The sequence below is a fragment of the Danio rerio genome, chromosome 18 (assembly GCF_049306965.1).
Source record: "Danio rerio strain Tuebingen ecotype United States chromosome 18, GRCz12tu, whole genome shotgun sequence".
Classification (NCBI taxonomy): Eukaryota; Metazoa; Chordata; class Actinopteri; order Cypriniformes; family Danionidae; genus Danio; species Danio rerio.
Genome location: NC_133193.1, coordinates 8,793,321 through 8,815,498, shown reverse-complemented (window position 1 = coordinate 8,815,498; position 22,178 = coordinate 8,793,321). Strand labels below are relative to the sequence as shown.

Here is a 22,178-nt window from a genome sequence, read left to right as displayed (position 1 = left end):
TGAGTGTGTATGCATGTGTTTGAGTAAAACACTTTTTATGATATACAATACAATACTGCCCAAATTTGTAATAACAACGTTATAAATTAAAGCAATTTTTTTGTGAAGGAGGTATGAAATCTACATTTGGTGGGGAAGACTCATTTTTCAAATACAACTATTAAAATGATTTGTATTTCGGAACAATTCTTTTCTGTAATTTTCTTGAAAAATAATAAATAATACATCTTCAAGATGCCAAAATTTGTATTGTGAGGAAATGTTAGTAAAGCTTTTTTATTTTTAGAACACAATTCGGCTGAAAAGTATCGGCTGACTGAAACCAAAATTTAATTTTCTGAAAACTAAAAAAGCTAAGGGTAAAGATTTTTTTTCTAAAACTCTGGCAACAGTGTTGTCCTGTGGACACAACAACTGAAGCTTTTGCCTAATGATGTTAGCATGTTCACTGTTTTCTCCTTTCGCATTAACCAACACGGCTGGGTTCACACCAAATGCGGAAGATGCGAATGAGGCAAATTCTGCATGCAAACGCATTGCGTTTTCCCCATTGCTTTAAACCGCAGGACAGTATTTAACTTTAAACTGTTTTATACACAGATGTACGTGTGCTTATGGACATGGACTTATTATTTTTTTGACACTCAACCACTCTCAATGGAGTTATGATAACCCAAAACGCCATTGGCTGTTTTTTTTTTAAGGGGAGGAGCTACACTATGCCCCACCCTCTCAAAATAAGCAAGTTATTTCATATTACAAAAATTTGTTACACTGAAATTTACTGTACATTTTGAGATGTTCTACTTGAATTACTTGCTTTAAAATGTGCATTTTTATTCGACTTTAACGTAATCTTAACTAAAAAATAAATAGATGGTTTATCGCAGCTCTGCCAGTGGAAGTGGTTGAGCTCAAGAACATTAAGGTAAAGTCTAGATCGGATACGTGGCCAGCCGGAAATGCGATATGCACATCAATATAGCAGCATTTTTTATGACACTGTATAACAGTAATTTAAATTTTTACAGTACTGTGATGGTTGGGGGTAGGCATTAAAAAATACAATTTATTGGGTTATTTAATAGATAACAAATAGTACTTGGTACACCTACTGTTTTTACATTATTGTGATGATTGGGTTTAGGGTAGGGGTAGTGGTAGGGGTTGACGTTAAAAGAATACAATAAATGGGAAATTTAATATATAATTTTATATAATTTAATATATCTATAATTTAATATATCTCATTAACTTCCGGCCGTAACCATATCCAATCTTGCAACAACTGAACATCAAATGAAAAGCAAATGAGAAGTGTCTTGAAGGGGGCGTGGCATGTCAGTTACTAGAACGCATTTGATTGATCAAGATTTGATGAGAAACTGAAGTACGAGGTGACGTGAAAAAATCGTTTATGAATTTAAGTGGAAGTGACTAACTGCAAGTGATCAGAGATTGGAAAAATTTGTTTCACACTTAACCCTTCTCTAAGAAATAGAAAGCTTTAGCATCTTTATTAGACTGAAATAACCTCTATTTCTCATGTCATATTTCACTGGAATAATTTATTTAATGACATTCCTTGGAAGATTGTGTGGTCTTTACCCAACAAATTTTTAATTACAAATAAGGTTAAAGAGGTTTCCTTCAAATTGCTACATTGAGTTTATCCAGTGAATGTTTATATTAAAAAAATGCATCATGAAAAGGATCCCCTTTGTAACTTTTGTGGAATAATAGATGAATCTGTCGATCATCTTTTTTGGTAATGTGCCCATGTCAAGATTTTTTGGAGAGAATTCACTTTATTTATTTGTAAATATTTTAAATCATTTTTCTTTGTCATACAAGGATGTTTAATTTGTTTTTTTATCAATCTGATAAAGTTAAAGATAAATATTTTCTAATAAATCTATTTATTTTACAAGCAAAATTTTTTATACACAATTGCAAGTTTTTTTTTGTCTGTAAATGCCCTTTTTTCTTATTTATTTACAAAAATTTAAAATATTATTTAAATACAATCTCTACCTTCAGCAATGTTAAAGCTTTCAGGAGTTCACACTTAGCTGATGATTGGTAATAAGCTAGTTTGGCATGCTGTCCCGGGAGAGAGCCCCGAGCTCAAAAGATCCTTGAGCCCGGAGCTCCCTCCTTTTGCAAGGCGAGAGGGGAGTTTGAGCTCGGGTAGATCTCGAGAACCTCCCTGCTCCTCCTGCTACATAAGGATTGCTAAGGTGATGTGTTGCTGACAGAATTGAATTTGGTGCTAATTTGGTTTAGTCAATTTACTTAAGTCTCATGTTTTTGCGAGTGTGGGAGGAAACCGGAGGACCCGGGGAAAACCCACGCAAGCACGGGGAGAACATGAACTCCACACGAAAATGCTGTCCGGTTGGGTGGATACCCGAGTCGGAGGCATTTTTTTGCTGTGAGGCCACAGTGCTAGCCACTGGGCCGCCGTGCTGCCCTGTAGAAAAGAGGAGAAGAAGGGGTGGAAGGGGGGATTCTTCGAGACGAAGATGACTAAAGGGAAGATGTTTGGTTATTTATACTGGGTTAGGAATAGTCTGATTGGTGGTTCGTACATTAGCTTGACTCGGGGCCAGCCGTGTCAATCATAAGCACGAGATCCCCTCGAAATTAGTTTATGAATAAACTTCACTTAAAATCAATAACACTATGTGAAACCTACAGTATTGTCTCTTTTCTATAAATCCCAGCGGGCTGTATTATATGTGACCTTTTAAACATCACTGTGGACTTGCTTTAAGATAGATTTAAAGTGATTTTTGTCTTTCATATTCCCCCTGGCATGATCTTTTGTTTCTCTCTTTGTTTTGTTCCGTTGTCTACTTTAGTTGTTATTGGAGTTGCACATTTTCTGTTTTGTACTCTAGTTGAACGTTCCACACAAAAAAACTGCAAACTTTGGATGTTTATATCAATTTTACATTTTTTAACCGTGAATTTTGTCACTGTTTGGTAGATAACAGATAACAGTTATCACACGCTAGATAACAGATTAATAAAGGGACTACACCGAAAAGAAAATGAATTAATGAATAACGACAAAGGATACTATCCATCCATGAGGAATCGCTCCATAAGCCTGCAAATAAATGATCAAAGAATGTATTCAACAAAACATAACCTTACCAATGATAGAAATGAACAGTTTAGCAACACATGAAGCATACTTGGACTTCCCCACAGCGCTGTCTCCGAGGCAGATGATCTTCACTTGCTCATCAGAGTCATATTTGTCCAGGTCCAGGTCAGAATTTCCTCCTGCGTCCATGGCGAGAGTCCCGAGCCGCGGCAGCAGGAGTTTAACACTGAGCCTCTTACAGCCGCGGGATTAACTGCAGATAACAGCCGATAGGAGAGCTCCTACACCCGCTGCTTCACTCCATCACAAACTCTCTAGCTCCCCGCACACCATTTACTTCATATTCACGATAGACAATGACAGAAACAACAGCGAATGTTATATTCCCTGATGTAAACCGACAGTGGCTAGCCTGCTGGCTAATTAGCAGATTAGCGCGTTTGTTTCTCGAGCTTTATAACCTACTGCGTTAAATCCGTATTGTCTAGAGTACGTTATTGTCTAAAAGTCTTCCCAAGATGTGTTTAGAGCACGTCGTATGTTTGTTAGCATTAATCGCTGAACTGTGGATGACAAAGCATCGCAATCTTGTGCTGAAAAATCTGAATCTGCTTCCAGAAAATCCTCTGTGAACATGCACGACAACAACACGTCTCTAAGCAACGCCAGGACCCGTGAAGTGGCGCCAACGGCCAGGCTGCCTTTGAAACTGCCTGCTTCTTTTCAGGTTTAAAGTTTTTTACAGCCATTGGTTTAAAGGTATATTTCACCCAAAAAATGAAAGTTATTATTATAAGTTTATTCTTCTTCATGTGGCTTTAAACCTTTATGAGTTTCCTTTGTTGAACACAAATATATTTTGAGGAATGTTGGTTTCTGGTGTTAACTTCCATTGTAACATTAGTAAGTCACGTTATGGAAGTTGACTGGTGCCATAGATATTTACATTTAATGTCTCATACGCTATTGTCTATTGGAAGGAATGCATCAAGAGCCGCCATTTTAGTACAGAGTAGCACTTCTTTGAAATGAATGTGGGACCAAGGTGCGAGGACTTGCCGTCTGGAGCAATAGATATATATACACATATATAGATATATCCAGAGTTTTCCCTGTGGTCAATATGCAAATATTTTATAAATTACGAAATTTACAATTTGACATAACTTTTCTACATCGATGGATTTTTTTTGGCATTGCCAACAAAGAGTGTGTTTGTGCGCATGGAAATGTACTATTCACCCTACCTGTTTAATTTGATCTATGCCATGTCCTGAAACACACCCCCTCTCCTGCTTTCACTTCTAGGGAGTGATTCGTTTGTGAATGAATCTCCGTTATGAATGACTCATGCGAACCATCGATAACCCTGCGTCTCAATGTGCATATCCACCTTTCTGATCTGTACATAACATTTGTAATATTCAATAATTTAGGGTGGACATTGTGCACATTGAGGCGCAGGCACTGTTGTGTTATCATAAGTTACTTTAAAAACTAGCTGTTATTTCACTTAGCCGACAATAATACAAGCTTCTGGCACCGCAGCATCTTGTTGCCATATTTCATTTACATAGTTTGCTTATTTTATTCAACAAAACTAGCATCAGTCTATATTTAGTGCGAGTTTGTGCTACTTTGCCTTATAGTCAGTGCAGTAAGTGACTGTATTATCATCTATACTCGTTGAGCACAAACGTTCATAACATACAAAATCGTAAAAAGCTAAATCTTACCTATGAAATGTTCTGCCTTTATGCTTTGTTTTCTTTGTTCGCTTATTACTACACCCATACGCAGTGCAGAGGTCCAACATCTTTAGATTGGCGTTAGTTAGTGCGATTGAATGACATTTGTCCTGGGAGCACTGTACAAATGTGGCGGCGCTATTGACGCATGCGATATCTAATGTATATATCTATAGGTATCAGACCAAACAAGAAGCACTGCTTTAAATTCTGTTTTTCTGCTCCATGTTTTTAAAATATGGAAATTAATTTTACCTCAGTATTTTCAATAGTACTTCTGCCTGCTGCTAATGATGGTGCCTGCATTTAAACGGTCTTCCGTCTCTTTTTACGCTTTAACAACCAAATGGATGATTAAGTCTATTTAACTGATTAGAATTAAATTATATTACAACACTGATGCTGTAAGATGAACCTTATGAGTCACATTAACCTTTCACCGAAGTTCATCATTGGCTGAAAAACACTAGCTGTGCATAAACCCCATTGGTGCAAGCTATCGTTACTAGCATAATTCAAAATATCTGCTTTTTTGCTCAACAGAAGAAATAAACTAGGCTTTAAACGAATGAGGGTTGAGTAAATGATTATATTTCTTTATTTTAGGGTAAACTATCCCTTTACTTTATCCTTTGCTTTTGACAGAGTGACAGAAAGGAAATACTGGTATCGGTGTCCCCCAAGGGTCAGTTCTTGGTCCACTTCTCTTTAGTATTTATGTGTTGCCTCTTGGTCAAACCCTGCGAAAATTTGATATTAGTTATCATTGCTATGCTGATGACACTCAGCTTTATATTAGCACTTCTCCAAATTTATTAGCATCTATGTCTACGCTTAACGCTTGCTTAATTGAAATTAAAGCCTGGATGTAACAATAATTATTATACAGTAATTATTTTAAACTGAATAGTTCAAAAACCGAGATGTTATTGATTGGGCATTCTTCTAAAATAAATAGATATAGGGAATTTGAGTTAACAGTTGATGAGTCTGTCTTATTACCATCTCCGCAGGTGTTCTCCTCGATGCTCAGCTTAGTCTGAAGCCTCATTTTAAACATTTAACTAACACAGTCTTTAATCATTTTAGAAATATAGCCCGCATACGTCCTTTCCTCTCGAGGCCTGATGCTGGAAGACTTGTCTTTGCTTTTATAATGTCTCGTTTGTATTTTTGCTACTCTCTGTTTGGCAACTAATTCTCTCAAAATTTTACAATACATCCAAAATTCTGCTGCACGTGTGTTGACATACATCATCTCGGCCTCACATTACTCCTGTTTTCCAACTGCTTCACTTGCTGCCCGTCAAGTCTCGTATTGATTTTTAGACATTGATTTTAACATTTAAAGCTGTTCATGGTTCTGCTCCGGGTTACATTTGTGACTTGATATCTATTTCTTGTGCCTCTCGCTGTCTACGCTCTGCCTCGGGTACTACGCTGTTTCAGCCTCATTGTAAACTCAGCACCATGGGAGGTAGGGCATTCTCTTACCATGCACCCACACTTGGACATCCTAGGTCAGTTTTTAATTTGTGTTATCTCTTACTGTGTTTTTACAGTATTTTTTATTGTATTACTGTGCTTTGTTGTGCCTTGTAAGCACTTTGGGTCTTAGAAAAGTGTCTTATAAATAAAATTTATTATTATTATTATTATTACTAGTAGCTACTAATGAAAAATATTTTAAATCTTGGCTCTATGTTAGAATAGTACATTAGATGAAAGCAACATAAACTTTTTTGTGTCTAAATAGATCTTAATTCCATACTAGAAATAGAACATTCATAGTATTCATAAAACAGGAAGAGCAGGTCTGTGTCCAGGGTGAGTTCGGCTGGTTTGAAAGACCCATTGCTTAATGACAAAAGTCCATAATTTGTCCCATGCATGAGATCGTTTGCACTAATTTGACTGCTGTACCATCATAAATTGTGAAAATGACCCATTGAAAAAGGCTTTAAGACCAAGCCAAATCCTCTGTTGACCCTCACATTGGTGTAACTTCAGTCAGTCAGTTTTGGCCAATGCAAACTTTTATATTCCATGAGTCCAACATCCAGCTGTGCAAGAAAACATACAATTAGATGTAAGTGAAGTCATTTTTCGCTACTGTAGTTTTTGTAAATTAGGAAAACATTTTGCAAGTAGCGTTTATTTTAAATCTTGGACCTTATTCTTGAAACAAAAGCATGATAGATAAAAAGGTGTGAAGCATCAAAAGCAGCCCATATTACAATTGATTTAAATACTAATTTGGCTATTGTTGTTATCCGGGAATTTTTTGTCAAATAAAAGTCATAAAGCTCTTTTATTATTATTATGTTTTATTTTTTTATTATTTAAATAGCCAAATTCTGACAGAGGAAATGTAATGGAAATGAGGAAAGGTGAATGTGCTGGCTGGTTTGTTATTTACCTAATAAATTACAATAGGCTACAATTTTTAATATAAAACTTTAACATTCCTGTGTTTTATTTTGTAATGATATATGATGTATTTGTTTTTATAAATATTTATTCAGATTTATTTATTCAAAATCTTTTAGAAATATTTTATTAAATTAAAAAGTGTGGTTATGATGACCATTTGACAAGCTAATATCAGCTCAAAAATTGTGCTTCAAATGTCTCTAAAATGCAGTTTTGAAATATCATAATTAAATAGAAAATGAGGTGAATAACTGCGAAAACGTCCACATTTTAAGAAAAAAGAACCACTCCTTTCATCAGGCTGGCTACGGGCCTGAAGTGTGCTCCCAGCTGACAGGGAACATTCTCAGAACATTCCTGAAAAGTTGTGTCAATTTAGCATGTCACATCATTAAAATAAATCTTGAACAGTCTTGTAATGTTGACAGAAAAAACATTTTTAGAACATGTTCCTGGAATGTCTTCAGGGCGTCAGTTCTGAACATCATAATGTTGATAAAAAATGTTCATAGAACATTAATGTTACAAGACTGGACTGGAATAAAAAAAAAATTTATAATGATACGGACAAACAGGAACTTTAATACAAAGTTTAAACAAAACTGTACATCTCAGTTTTCTAATAACTTTCCACAATTATGTTTTTGTAACTTACTAATATTAGGGAATTTGATTTGTATAATGTGAATGGACGTTGGGGTGTCATGGTGTCAGCAAGAGGTCGCTGGTTCGAACCCCGGCTGGGTCAGTTGGAATTTCTGTGTGGAGTTTACATGTTCTCCCCATGTTGGCTTGGGTCCAAATACATGTAGTATGGGGGAATTCGGTAAGCTAAAATGTCCGTATATGTGCGTGAATGTGCGTGAAGGGTGTTTCCCAGTGATGGGTTGCAGCTGGAAGGGCATCCGCTGCATAAAACATATGCTGGATAAGTTGGTGATTCATTCCGCTGTGGCCACCCCTGATGAACAAAGGGACTAAGCCGAAGGAAAACAAATGAATGAATAGAACGTTGTAAAAACATTTTAATAACATTATTGTAACCAAACGATAATGTTAATATAACAGCAACAAAAACATATTTTAAAAGTTCACAAAAGATTTCATTTTAACGTTTTAAATTACTGCACTGGGGAAAAAAATGCTGGTTGTCTTACATTTTAAAGCTGAATCAAATTAACTTTATGGGTTCATTGAACTTACATTACGCTAAACTGACTTAAAACAGCTTGTGCAACTTATAAAATTAAGTTAGAACATGATTAACTTACTTTAGCAAGTGACAATGACCTAAAACATATGCTGTCAGGACTAATTGATCATATCATTTTTTACAGTGTGGTAACATTAGGGGAACATTTTCAGAACGTTAAATTGTAAACTGGGTTGATCACTGCGTCTGGATTTTCAAAAACTCATAAACAGGATGTGAGCTCAGAGTGTCTGAATTCATTGTTGGCTATTCATAAAACAATATGTAAACCGAGCATGATGTCCAAATTTGTATGATTCAAAGCTTCACTGCTTGTGATTAATGACTGTATTTTTGTTTTGATAGTTCCTCAGTGTGGGTGGCACGGTGGCTCAGTGGTTAGCACTGTCGCCTCCACAGCAAGAAGCACTGGTTTGAGTCCTGACTGGGCCAGTAGGCATTTCTGTATGGAGTTTGCATGTTCTCCATCTATTGGCGTGGGTTTACACCAGGTGCTCTGGTTTCCCCCACATTCCAAAGACATGCACTATAGGTGAATTTAATAAACTAAACTGGCCCTTGTGTTTGAGTGTGTGTGAATGAGTGTGTGTATGGATGTTTTTCATTGCATTGCAGCTGGAAGGGCATCCGCTGTGTAAATGCTGGATAAGTTGGCGGTTCATTCCGCTGTGGCGACCCTTGTTGAATAAAGGGACTGAGCTGAAGGAAAAGGAATGAATGAATGAGTTCCTCTACTTTTATTCTTACTTATGCCTTATATTATCATCATAAAAATGTTGCAATTTTGTGGATTCAGACATTTATTATTCTTTAGTGTTGAAAATGCATAATATTGTGGGGAAACACTGATGATGACAGGTGAATTGACACATTTATACACACTTTTTAATCATCTGTCATAACCAAATAAAGCAGCTATATACCATACAATATTTGAGAACTAACTTTTACTAAAAACAGAATCAATTTAAGCATTATTTTAGTTTAAAATAATTATTCATCCCTTGCAGTCAACTTTAACCTATTTTTTGACCTTCCTGGAAACAAATAGTAGAAAGAGTACCAAGAATGATTTCCTTGTGTTTGACAAATTGCCTGTCAGTAATATCAAACTCAATAATCTTACCTTTGAAGTGTGAGAAAGCGGTACGTTACAGAATGTCGTCTTGGTCACATTCTTGACTTTGAGAATACACAGTACAGCAAAAATGTTATATACAGATCTACTCGATGAATAATCTGATAGAAAAGTAAAGCTTCTTCTTTCCCACAGGGTCACTGAGTGCATGAACAGGACAGAACAGGATGGATCCAGATTTTACCATCCTACATACAGTACAAAAACAAGAATGATGGATGTGTCTCACAACATCTGTAAACACAACTCAGCATTTATAGGCCACTTACCTGTACATGTTCAGTTGTGTTTATAGACTGTAAGTGTTTATTATATTCTTATATATAATAACAATAATCTAAATAAGCTAACCACTGGACCATAACAGTTGTACAATAAGAAGTAACTCATCAGAGTTATATCATCATTAACCTGCAGGCTGGCAGTATATAATAAGAGCAGAGCTGCGGTAAAATAATGAATAAGAAGACTGTGGTCAAGTAAATAAATTAATTAATTTAAAAAGTGACTGCTGAGAGCAACAGATTCTGGAGTTATGGACACCGGCCCTCGCGGCCAAAAAACGGACCGGCCCACCGGGAATTCTCCCGGTCCTCCCGATTAGCCAATCCGGGCCTGCCCCAACCCCAACCCTCAGTGACATCACTTGTAGAAGAAGTGGTGAAAAGACATATTTAAAATGTGCCTGTGAGGTTTGGGTTAGGGTAGGGGTAGGGTTTGGCCATTACCATTACCGGTCAAAAGTTAGGAGGAGGTTTTTTATTTTGTAAATTTAAAAAGCTAAATTAAGTTTAATATATAATAGTTTATATAGCTTGCAACCACTTAAAGATGTATTATATTGTAAAAAACTTATATGGCCTAATCCTACCCCTACCACTAAACCCAATCCTCACAGGTACATTTTTAAATATGCCACGTTTTTTTTTTTTTTTTTAAGAAAACTATTCTGTTCATCAAGACAGCATTTATTAAATGTAAAAAATGTTTTTAAAATATTTGTTACAATATGAAATAACTGCTTTCTTATTGTATGTAGTTTTTTAAAATTATTCCTGCAGTCATTATTGCTTTTATCACTATTACCACTAATAATAATAATAATAATAATAATAATAATAATAGTAATAGTAATAATAATAACAATTCATATTAAAGTGATTTCTGAAGGTTCATGTGAGTCTGACGACTGCAGTAATGAAGCTGAAAATTCATCTTTAAATCACTGGAATAAATGATTAAATTAAATTACAAACTACTTTTAAACAGTTATTTTATAGTGCAAAAAATTTCACAATTTTACAATGTGTACTGTGTTTTTGATTAAATAAATGCAACCTTGCTGAGCAGGAGAAGCTTATTTTAAAACATTTAAAAATCCTATACTGACCCCAAACTTTTGACCAAAGTGTAAGTGTTTTACAGTATACAATACACTGAAAGGCAGTGGCGCAGTAGGTAGTGCTGTCGCCCTACAGCAAGAAGGTCACTGGTTCGAACCTCGGCTCAGTTGGTGTTTCTGTGTGGAGTTCGCATGTTCTCCCTGCCTTCGCGTGGGTTTCCTCCGGGTGCTCCGGTTAGGCTAAATTGTGTGTGTGTGTGCGTGCGTGCGTGCGTGCGTGCGTGCGTGCGTGCGTGCGTGCGTGTTTTTCCCAGAGATGGGTTGCGGCTGGAAGGGCATCTGCTGCGTAAAAACTTGCTGGATAAGTTGGCGGTTCATTCCGCTTTGGTGACCCCGGATTAATAAAGGGACTAAGCCGACAAAAAAAATAATGAATGAAGGAATAATACACTGATCAAAAAATGATTAATTGGATTTAGGCCTACTTAATTATTAAGTGGATTTAAATAACCAAAGTAAGTTGAATATAGTATAGTTTGCAACCACTTAAAAACATAGTAAATATAATGAATCATTTTTTTAGTGTATACTGTAAAAAACACTTATGGCCTAACCCAACCATTAAACATAAACCTCACAGGCACTTTTTTAAATTAGTTTTTTTTTTTAAATATGCCGTCAAATATGTTTAAGCATTTTAAATAACGAGGACACATTTTTTTAAGGTAACTGGTTAACATTTTTTCTCAGAGCATGCTCTTGTAAGCTCCACCCTCTATCTCTAGGCATGAGGGATGTAAACACAGCTGACAGAAAGTTCTCTGCTCACTGACAGCTGGACCAGACACACACCGAACACCAAGAGGAGGAAGAGCTGTGAGAATGGCTGACCGTGGACAGTCCATCACAGAGGAGGATTTCTACTGCCCCATCTGCTGCGACATCTTCAGAGATCCAGTCCTGCTCCCCTGCTCCCACAGCACCTGCAACATCTGCATCAAGACCTTCTGGAACCGGCGAGGTTCTCGAGAGTGTCCCATCTGCAGAGTGGTCTCCCCTAGCCCCAATCCCCCTATAAACATCATGCTGAGGAACATGTGTGAACTGATGAGGGAGGAGGTGCCCCAGGAGCCACCACAGGACAGTGTGGGTTTCTGCAGTCTGCATAAAGAACCGCTGGATTTCTTCTGCACTCAAGACCAGGTGATGATTTGTGGAAAATGCAGAAGCACTACAGTGCACAAGAACCACCACATCCGTTCTGCTGAAGACGCTTCACAGGACCTCAGGGTGAGTAACAGCTCAGATATACACCTTTAAAAGGTCAGTTCACTAAAAACTAAGATTGATCTACACATCCAGGGGTGGTTTTAAACATTTATGAGTTTCTTTAATCTGTTGAACACAAAATAAGATGTTTTAAAGAAAGATGAAGACTTGCAAACATTGACACAGATACTTTGGTGGTCAATAGTTTCCAACATTTTTCAAAATATCTTCTCAGGGTGAGAAAACAGCTCAAATATACACTTTTAAAGGGATATGAATATGCACTCTCCCTGAAGTGGTTCTAAACCTTTATGAGCTTCTTTATTTAGTCGGACACAAAATAAGATATTTTGAAAAATGTTGGAAACCTGTAACCACTGACTTCCATAGTAGAAAAAACAAATACCTTTGAGGTTCATGTTTACCGGTTTCCAACATCTTTCAAAATATCTTTTCAGGGTGAGAAAACACTTCACCTTTTATTCTCTCTCAAGTCAAAGGTGTTGGGAGTTTCTTTTTAATGTTGAGCACAAAAGAAGATGTTTTGAAGAATGCTAAAAAGCTGCAAACATCGGCACAGATACTATGCAAGACAATGGTTTCTAACATTTTTGAAAATATCTTTTCTGAGTGAGAAAACAGCTCAAATATACACCTTTAAAGGTCTGTTCACTAAAAATGAACATTTACTCTCCTGAAGTGGTTTTAAACCTTTATGACTTTCTTTATTATGTTGAATACAAAAGAAGATATTTTGAAAAATGTTGGAAACCTGTAACCACCAACTTCCATAGTAAGAAAAACAAATACCTTGGAGGTCAATGTTTACCGGTTTGCAACATTTTTTTAAAATATCGTTTTAGGGGTGAGAAAACATTCACCTTTTATTCTCTCTCAAGTGATTTCAAACTTGTTACAGATTATTTCTACTGTTGAACACAAAAGATGTTTTGAAGAAAGCTGAAAACCTGCAAACACTGACTTCTATAAAACAGATACTATGGAAGTCAGTTGTTTCCAACATTTTTTCGAAATATCTAGGGTGAGACAACAGCTCAAATATACCTTTAAAGGGATAGTTCACAAAAAACAATGCTCTATTTACTCACCCTATAAGTGGTTCTAAACTTTAATGGGTTTCTTTATTTTGTTGAACACAAAAGAAGATATTTTGAAAAATGACTTTCATAGTAGGAAAATTCAACAATTCAAAATATCATCTCAGGGTGAGAAAATAGCTAAAATATACACCTCTAAAGCACTACAAAATGAACATGAACACTTCCTTAAGTGGTTCTAAACTTTTATGAGTTTCTTTTAATCACTAATATTTTTTTCTTTTTATAAAAAGTTATTTTTGAAAAATGTTGGAAGCTTGTAACCAATGACTTTTATAGTAGGAAAAATAAATACCTTGTAGGTCAATGGGTGTGGGTTTCAAACATTTTTCAAAATATATTTTGTGCTCAACAGAAGAAAGAAACTTAAACAGTTTTGGAACAAGTAAAGGGTGAGTAAATAATGACAGACGTTTCATTTTTGGGTCAACCATTCCTTTAAGTGCATCTTTTTTTCCATTCATATCAGTTTGTGTCTATAGATTTTTATTATAGTATATATTTCTCACCCATAAATCTTCACTTCAGCAGCATTTTTATTTATATGGTAGACTCTAAAACATGCTGTTATTTTTTCTTTTTTCAAAATATGTACAAATCCAACAGTTCCTTTAAAATGAATTGAAAAAAAATTAATTGGGTTTGTCCATGTTTGACCCAATGTATATTCATTCATTCATTTTCCTTCAGCTTAGTCCCTTTATTCATCAGGGGTCACCAAAGCGTAATGAATCGCCAACTTATCCAGCATATGTTTTACACAGCGGATGCCCTTCCAGTTGCAACCCAGGACTGGAAAACACCCATACACACTCATAAACTATGGCCAATTTAGTTTATTCAATTCACCGATAGCCTATGTCTTTGGACTGTCAGGGTAACAGGAGCACCTGGTGGAAACCCACGCCAACACGGGGAGAACATGCAAACTCCCCACAGAAATGCTAATTAACCCAGCCAGGACTCGAACCAGCAAACTTCTTGCTTTGAGGCGACAGTGTCGCCCCTCCCTTTAATGTAAATGTAATGAAGAATTAAAACAATTCAGCAGTGCATCTGTATTCTGAAGATTTTTACTGAGAAATATGTTAGTTTAACATCCCTTTTATTCAACAAAAAATGCTATTTATTTTTCTGATTGTCAGTAGATATATCTTATGAATTATGGTGAATTATGACTCCCAAAATCCCCTTTGTGAAATCCTTTTCTGTGTGTTAGAAAAGAAACGCTCAAATGTTTTTGCTAGAAGTTTACAAATTTGCACATATTTAAGGAATTTCTACCTTATCTGCATATTTAAACAAAGCATTGTAGTAAAAAATGAAGTAGAAAAAAACTTTAAGTTATGTGAACTATAACCCTTTTCATTGTGGGTCAGTCCCAGTGATTGTGGGTGTATAAAATAAAATAAAATAAAATAAAATAAAATAAAATAAAATAAAATAAAATAAAATAGAATAGAATTGAATTGAATTGTATTGAATTAAATTAAATTAAGTTTAGTCGGGGGCGTCTGATCGCCTAACCGCAAGATGGTCAGTGATTCGAGCCTCGGCTGTGTCAGTTGACATTTCGGTGTGGAGTTTGCATGTTTACCCGTGTTCACGTAGGTTTACCATGTTCACGTAGGTTTACCATGTTCACGTAGGTTTCCTTCCCCTACAAGTTCAAAGACATACGCTTTAGGTGAATTGGGTAAACTAAATTGTCCGTACTGTATGTGTGTGAATGAGTGTGTAAGAGTGTTTTCCAGTGCAGCTGGAAAGGCATCCACTGCATAAAAAACCTAAGGGGCTAAAAAAGGGACTATGCCAAAAAGAAAATGAATGAACAAATGTAAAATAAAAAATTAAAACAAAAAATTAAATAAAACTGAAATAAATAATTACTTGAAAATAAGTTGAAGTTGAAGTAAAATGGACCTTGAAACCTACATTTTTAATGCAAATTTTAAACTTGACATTGCTGGAAATTTTTACAAATATAATTTTCAATGTCATCTCATTTGCATATTGTAGTAACAATTGTTGTACAATTTAGCAGTTTTTAGTGTAATGTGCTTTTACCCAGTTTTTATTCTTGGTCAAACGTTGTTGGACATCTCAATGATGCTATTATTTTAAATAAATATAGAATAAAATAATTAACTGAATACATAAATACAACTAATCTATACAATAACTAAAATTAAAACCAAAAAATTATATATCCTAAAAATGACATAAATTAAATGTAAATGTTAGGTGAGAAATAAATAAAATAAAAATGTTGTGTTGACCACTAAATATTAAGATTATATTGAAGTACTAAAATTACTAAAACCAAAACCCAAATATAATAAAGTTAAGTCTAAATATAAAATAATAAATAAAAATATTAGAATAAAAAACTTAAATAAATGAAGAGTTGCAAAAAATGTTTGTAAAAGTCCTAAAATTACAAATAAATAAATAAAGCTGCAAAAATATAAAAAATAAGAATTGTGAATGATTTTTATTTTCTAGTAATATGCAAATTTATTAATATTTAATGAATTACTGCTATATTTGAATATTAAACAAAACATTGTAGAAACAATTGTGGTTAAAAAAGCAATGTTTAATGTACTGTAAACTTTTACCCAGTTTCCATTCTGGGTCAAACTCTCTAGCTTGCGGAAGATCTCAGTGATTTTGGCTGTCAGAATTTATTGGATCGAAAAAAAGCATTGACATATAAAAGATGTCTTGTCAAACTGGTCTCAGCACAGTAAGAGCCCTTATATGACACATGTTCTCAGACTTGCAAAAACAAAGTTTCATGGGAACTTGCTGATAAAGTCAAATATTGGCTGTAAAACAACCCGTTTGACTTTTGTAAACAAAGCTGGCAAAATCGTCACGTAAAAGATGAACATGGTGATAATACACTGTCAAAACATCTGAGCATCACTAGCTGAAACCAAATGTTACAGAAACATGTCTGGAACTATTCAAAAAGGTTTTAATAAAATAAAATAAAGGTGGCTCAGTGGTTAGCACTGTCACCTCACAGCAATAAGGTCACTGGTTCGAGCCCCAAACCATGCCAGTTGGTATTTCTGTGTGGAGGTTGCATGTTCTCCCCGTGTTAGTGTGGGTTTCCTCCGGGTGCTCCAGTTCCCCCCCACAGTCCAAAGACATGCAGTACAGGTGAATTGATTAAACTAATAATGTGTGTGTAATAAACTAAGTGTGTGTGGGTGTACTAGGTTGCAGCTGGAAGGGCACCGGCTATGTAAAACAAATACTGGATAAGTTGGTGGTTCATTCCGCCGTGGCGACCCCTGAAAAATAAGAGACTAAGCCCAAGGAAAATGAATGAATGGATAAAATTGAAATAAAATAAAATATCTAAATAAATAATTCAAAAATATAAAAATTTCAGGTTTTTTATTGTTAATAAATTTGCAATAATTAAAAAAAATCTTATTTCACATTGTCATTTTGGGGTATTGAGTGTAGAATGTTGAGGAAATAAATGAATGTAATAAATTTTGGAATAAGACTGTAAGTGCTATGATTACTTTCCTGATGCTCTGTAAGTCATTTAAATTAGTCGTTTTTTGAGTGTGTATTACTATAAGTATTACAACAAAATGTTCCCTTTCTGACTTGTATTCCCTCCAGCAAGAGCTCCAGATGAAGCTGAAGACCTTTCTAGAGAAGCTCAGAGACTACGAGCATTGTAAACAGTCCTGGGATGAAACAGCAGAGTTCATTAAGGTGAGAAACAGCAGAAACTTCCAGCATTTACTCACAGATTGTGCCGTATGAACATCTGAGTCTGATTCTGATTCTGCCCATGTCCAGAGGCAAAGCCAGCTCACAGAAACCCAAATTAGAGATGCGTTTAAGAAGCTTCATCAGTTCCTGGAAGGCGAAGAATCGGCTCGGGTGATGGCTCTGAGGAGAGAGGAAGAGCAGAAGAACGAGATCATTAAACAGAAGATGCAGGAGATCCAGTCAGGGATGTTTTCTCTCTCACACATTATTGAGTCCATCGAGGAGCAGCTGCAGAGGAATGCCTACCCCTTTCTCTTGGTGAGGAGCGTTTCATTCGATTAATTAAAGAATTGGAAAATAGATACAGTTAAAGTCCAAATTATTCGCTCTCCTGTGAATTTTTTTTCTTTTTTTTAAATATTTTTCAAATGATGTTTAACAGAGCAAGGGAACTTTTCACAGTATTTCCTATAATATTTTTTCTTCTGGAGAAAGTCGTTTATGTTTTATGTCTAGAAAAAAAAAGCAGTTTTAATTTTTTTATCTACATTTATTTATTTCTAGAACTACAAGACTACAATAGACATGTAAGATGAAGCTTTTTTTTCTTTAACAAGATCTAAATACAAACCCACATCAAGTACTGACTACTAAATGTTTTTTCAGGACAAAGTGTTCACTGCGAGATCAGACTGGACCCTCAGGAATGCTCATTAATGTTGCAGAGCATGTGGGTAACGTGACGTTCAAAGTGTCAAAGAAACTACATGAAAACATTCGATACAGTGAGTACTGAGCAGATACAAATCTTCTTATCTGTACTATTAAGTGCCCCTATTATTCCTCTCCAGATTGTATCTTTCATATATTGTGTAATGTAAAAAGGCTATTTGTGTATGTAGCTGATGTATAAAGTTCTGAAGATCAAAGTCACTCATGTCCTCTTAAATTTGCATAATGCCAGTCTGTGATCTTCATTGGCTGAGAGCAAATCTGTTTGAAACTGGAGCTGGTGCTTGTGTTGTCCACAAATCATTTTCTGATCTGCAAAATGAAAATCTGTGTTTGTAACGGCTCAGTAAGAGCTGAAATTTAGATATGGTAATGAGGGTAGGTTTATACCAATCACACAGCAGACTGGGCCAATCAGATAACTAAACAGAGCAGGCTTGGCTGTTGAGAGTGAGGAGTTATGCATGGGTTTGAGTAAAATTTCCAATGCTTTTACTAGTTGTAATTAAAAATCCACCAAATATTATTAAAATATCGGTACCAAGCGGGCATCAAAATAACATCAAAACATTTAAAAATGCTAATCAATTGGCTACCTTGATGTCAAATTGACATTTTATTTTATTTATTTATTTATACAGGTACAATGTACAACATGACATGTGATGTCAGAATTAGCTATAAAGCTAATTTACATCCGCAGTCCCGTCAATGTAAACATTAAACTGACACCTAACAATGGCATCACAAATCGATTAAGGGACTGTGGTGTAATAGATTTTTGACACTGTTTAAATGCCATTGGTAGATGTCATTACTTTGGTGGTAAATGTGTGGATGTCAAATCAACGTCAAGGATTTGACATCAAATCAATTTGCATTTTTGACGCCATCCTTGATGTCATTTTTAAATTTGCACACTGGGTTAGTTATATAGATTTTAAAATTGTCTAAAACATGCTAGGTGTTTGTTATTTTATGCCAAAACCGCTCATACATGGTTATGTATAGTAAAACATATTATTTATTTCATTATGTAAACTACTGATGGTATTTCTTTCAACTTTAAAATACAGATGTTGTCATATAGAGCGTTTTTATTTACATAAAATGCCAAAAAGTCTCAAAATCTTTTTAGACATCTTCATATTAAATATTAGGTAAAATTTCGAAGAAATGTCATCAGACAATGTCGTATACTGTAAAAACATCTGTAAATTAACAGTTTTCTGTATTTTGTGATTCGTGTTTTTTATGATTTTCAGTATTTTGATTTGCATTATGGGACCTTGAAAAACTTTTAACCTTAAAAAGTTGGAAAAAGTGACCTTTATGAACATTTTTAATAGTTTAAAAGTACTATATTGTCTGGATTGGTGTTATGTTTCATGTTGCAAAACCCTTGTAATAAACTGCCAGTACAGTTTCTGTTATTTTCCAGAATTATTTCTCTATATATTATTTATTATACATATTATATTATCATATCAAACTACTAAAATGTCAATAAAAGTCACTTTGTTCAACTGTAGGGTTGAATTTTTAACATCAAAAGTCGAATGAGCAAAGGTCAACGCACCGTTAAAGCAATTCACAACAATAAATAAACGGAAAATTTGGTGAATCACAAAATACAGAAACTATTAATTAACAGATATTTTTACAGTGTAGAATAAAATAAATATTAACATTTTACTAAAACTAAGAACGAATAAATCTAGTAAATGTATGTTTAGTTGCTGTATATTATCAGAAGGTTGACCTTGGATATATAAACCTGTTGTAAAAAAATATCTGTTAAATAACAGTTTCCGTATTTTGTGATTCACAAGTGTTTATTTACGGTTGAAAATTGCACTATGGGAGCTTAATCTCTGCTCTGTCGACTTTTGATGTTGTAAAAATCAACTCTACAGTTAAACAAAGTGACTTATTTACATTTTAGTAGTTTGAAATAATAAAATATATACAAAGTAATATATAGAGAAGTAAGTCGGTAAAATAATAGAAAATGCACTGGCAGTGTATTACAAGGTTTATGTAGCGTTATATACACAGACCCAGACCCAAAACCCAGACAATTTATCACTTTAAACTATTAAAAATGGTAATAAAAGTAACTTTTTAAAAAACTTTTCAAGGTTAAAAGTTGTTGGACGACTATATAATGAAAAGATGAGACTGAAGATGTGCAAAAGCATTACAACATATTTAGATATGTATATTTAGAGGTTACTTAACCTATCACCTCTGTAATTTGAGGCAACTACAGTGTAACACAATGTAACTTGATGTACAAATATATTTAATTATTATTTATTTATTTATTTTACTTATTTTCTTTTAATTAATATTATTATTATTTATTATATATATATATATATATATATATATATATATATATATATATATATATATATATATATATATATATATATATATATATATATCATTTCATTATAATTTCATTTTCCTATGTACTCCCTCATCTGTAAGGGGCTAAATTGTTGGGGAAGGGGTTGTTCTGGAAAAATATATATTAAAAAATTTTAAATAAAAATTTCCAAAAAAAAAAAAAGTTGTTGGACGAAAGATCAAGGTCCTATGAAGCAATTCAAAAGCATAAATAAACAGGGAAATTAAAAATATGAATCACAAAATAAGAAAAACCACTCATTTACAGATATTTTAGAAGACTGTAATAAAAAAGTATCTCTTTCCTCACAGACCCAGTAACCTTTGACCCCAACACCGGCCATCCTTACCTGCTGGTGTCGGATGATCTGACCACTATCACATACTCTGACGAACACTTCCAGCAGCTTCCAGCAAACCCCGAAAGATATGACGGCTACACCAGTATTCTCGGTTCTGAGGGCTTCACCGCAGGGTCTCACACCTGGGACGTGGAGGTGGGCGACAACACAGCGTGGGCCATCGGAGTGATCACAGAATCCACTTACAAAAACAGACTCAACCACTTCAGGATGGGCATGTGGTATGTGGGCTTTTGCAATGGTAAATACGGGAAGGGGTATTCTCCAGAGGCCATCACGCTGCTGCGAGTCAGCCAGAAAATTAAGAGGATCAGGGTGAAGCTGGACTGGGATAAGGGTAAAGTCACATTCATCGACTCGGACCGCAATATCAGTCTGCATGTGTTTAAACACACTTTCACAGAGAGAGTGTTTCCTTATTTTTATGTTCACTGTATGAAGCATCCGCTGAGGATCGTACCATTGAAGACTGCAGTGGAAACATAATTATTGCCAATATGAGTTTATTAGAGCTATATGTAAGATTTATATATGTATTATTAATATTTTTGAAAATTTGTGAAGAGTTTGTGGAAAAACAAGTTCCCCAAATTCCTTTTTTAGTCTATAGACTGTTTTTTTAATGTGAACTCAGAATGCATGATGTAGATAATAATGATGTCGTTTTAATTATGAGTTTATAAAGGCAATTTTTCATGTATTATGCCGCGGTCACATTAGAGCTTGCAAAATTCTGTCGTACGGTGCTGCGAAAAAGGGGTGGGATTAAACGAGATGATTAGACTTTTAAAAAAGGGAATGATTGGTCCATATTTTTAATTTCAGTACAGAGGTCATGTATTGATTCTCTATTGGTTTCATGCAGTCACGTGATGCGATTTTGCTGGTCAGAGTTCACCATGCTGGTGAAACTTGTAACTTGAGTTTTCGTTTCCGGTCTGCCGCATTCACATGCGCATGTGCATGGATGGAAGTCAATGGGGTGAAAAAGTGCAGTGTGACCTCGGCTTTAATCATGTGTTATTGACAATTTGTGAAGATTTTGTTAAATAAAAAGAGTGTAAAAATTCCCCAAATTACTTTTATAGTCTATAGACGGATTTTATGTGAACTCAGAATGCATAACATAGATAATAATGATGTTATTTTACATATGAGTTTTAATTATGTCAATTTTTTTTATTAATTATGTGTTATTGATAATTTGTGAACAGTTTGTAAAAAAAACAAAGTGTAAAAATTCCTCAACTTCCTTAGTTGATGTGGACGTCTAAAGACTGATATTTATGTGAACTCAGAATGTGTAATGCCAATTATAAATTGTTGTTTAAATTATATAAGTTCATAAGAGCTATATGTAAGATTTTATGTATTAATTACTTTTTATTAATAATTTGTAGTTTAATATTTTTTTACAGTTTGTAAAAAAAAGTGTAAAAGATTTGGTTGATGTGGAAGTCTATAGACTGATTTTGTGAACTCAGAATGCAAATGTAAATAATTATAGTTGTTTTAATGATAGGACTTTATAAAAGCCATTTTTAACGAA

General features: G+C 34.6%; 3 protein-coding genes across 8 annotated transcripts in view; 2 read left to right on the top strand and 1 right to left on the bottom strand.

Moving 5' to 3' along the window:
* rabl2 (RAB, member of RAS oncogene family-like 2) overlaps positions 1-3,772 on the bottom strand; it is a 10,461-nt gene extending 6,689 nt beyond the window's left edge. Inside the window, 2 exon segments of one of the 2 annotated variants that reach the window (NM_001044963.2) lie at positions 3,086-3,115; positions 3,204-3,772. In NM_001044963.2, the coding sequence (NP_001038428.1) occupies positions 3,086-3,115; positions 3,204-3,304 (131 nt within the window). In that variant the 5' untranslated portion in view covers positions 3,305-3,772. 2 annotated transcript variants of the gene reach the window in all.
* trim35-30 (tripartite motif containing 35-30) lies at positions 3,269-22,178 on the top strand. Of its 5 annotated transcripts, XM_073928756.1 has the most exons (9): positions 6,317-6,340; positions 8,855-9,041; positions 9,783-9,883; positions 11,825-12,279; positions 17,025-17,120; positions 17,208-17,438; positions 17,685-17,707; positions 17,787-17,905; positions 20,580-22,178. In XM_073928756.1, exons 1-9 carry the CDS (start codon positions 6,334-6,336, stop codon positions 21,113-21,115), a joined length of 1,755 nt encoding a protein of 584 aa, XP_073784857.1. In that variant the 5' UTR covers positions 6,317-6,333; the 3' UTR covers positions 21,116-22,178. The 5 variants fall into 5 exon arrangements, 4 of the variants coding, with proteins under 4 accessions (XP_073784858.1, XP_073784859.1, XP_073784857.1 ...); XM_073928757.1 differs by lacking the exons at positions 6,317-6,340; positions 8,855-9,041 and adding an exon at positions 3,269-3,842 and having other exon boundaries at positions 9,783-9,945; XM_073928758.1 differs by lacking the exons at positions 6,317-6,340; positions 8,855-9,041; positions 9,783-9,883 and adding an exon at positions 3,269-3,842.
* LOC101882393 (uncharacterized) overlaps positions 9,993-22,178 on the top strand; it is a 771,022-nt gene continuing 758,836 nt past the window's right edge. The window contains exon 1 of the mRNA XM_073930258.1: positions 9,993-10,126. The gene's annotated coding sequence lies outside the window, so the exon portion shown is untranslated. The remainder of the gene's footprint in view (positions 10,127-22,178) is intronic.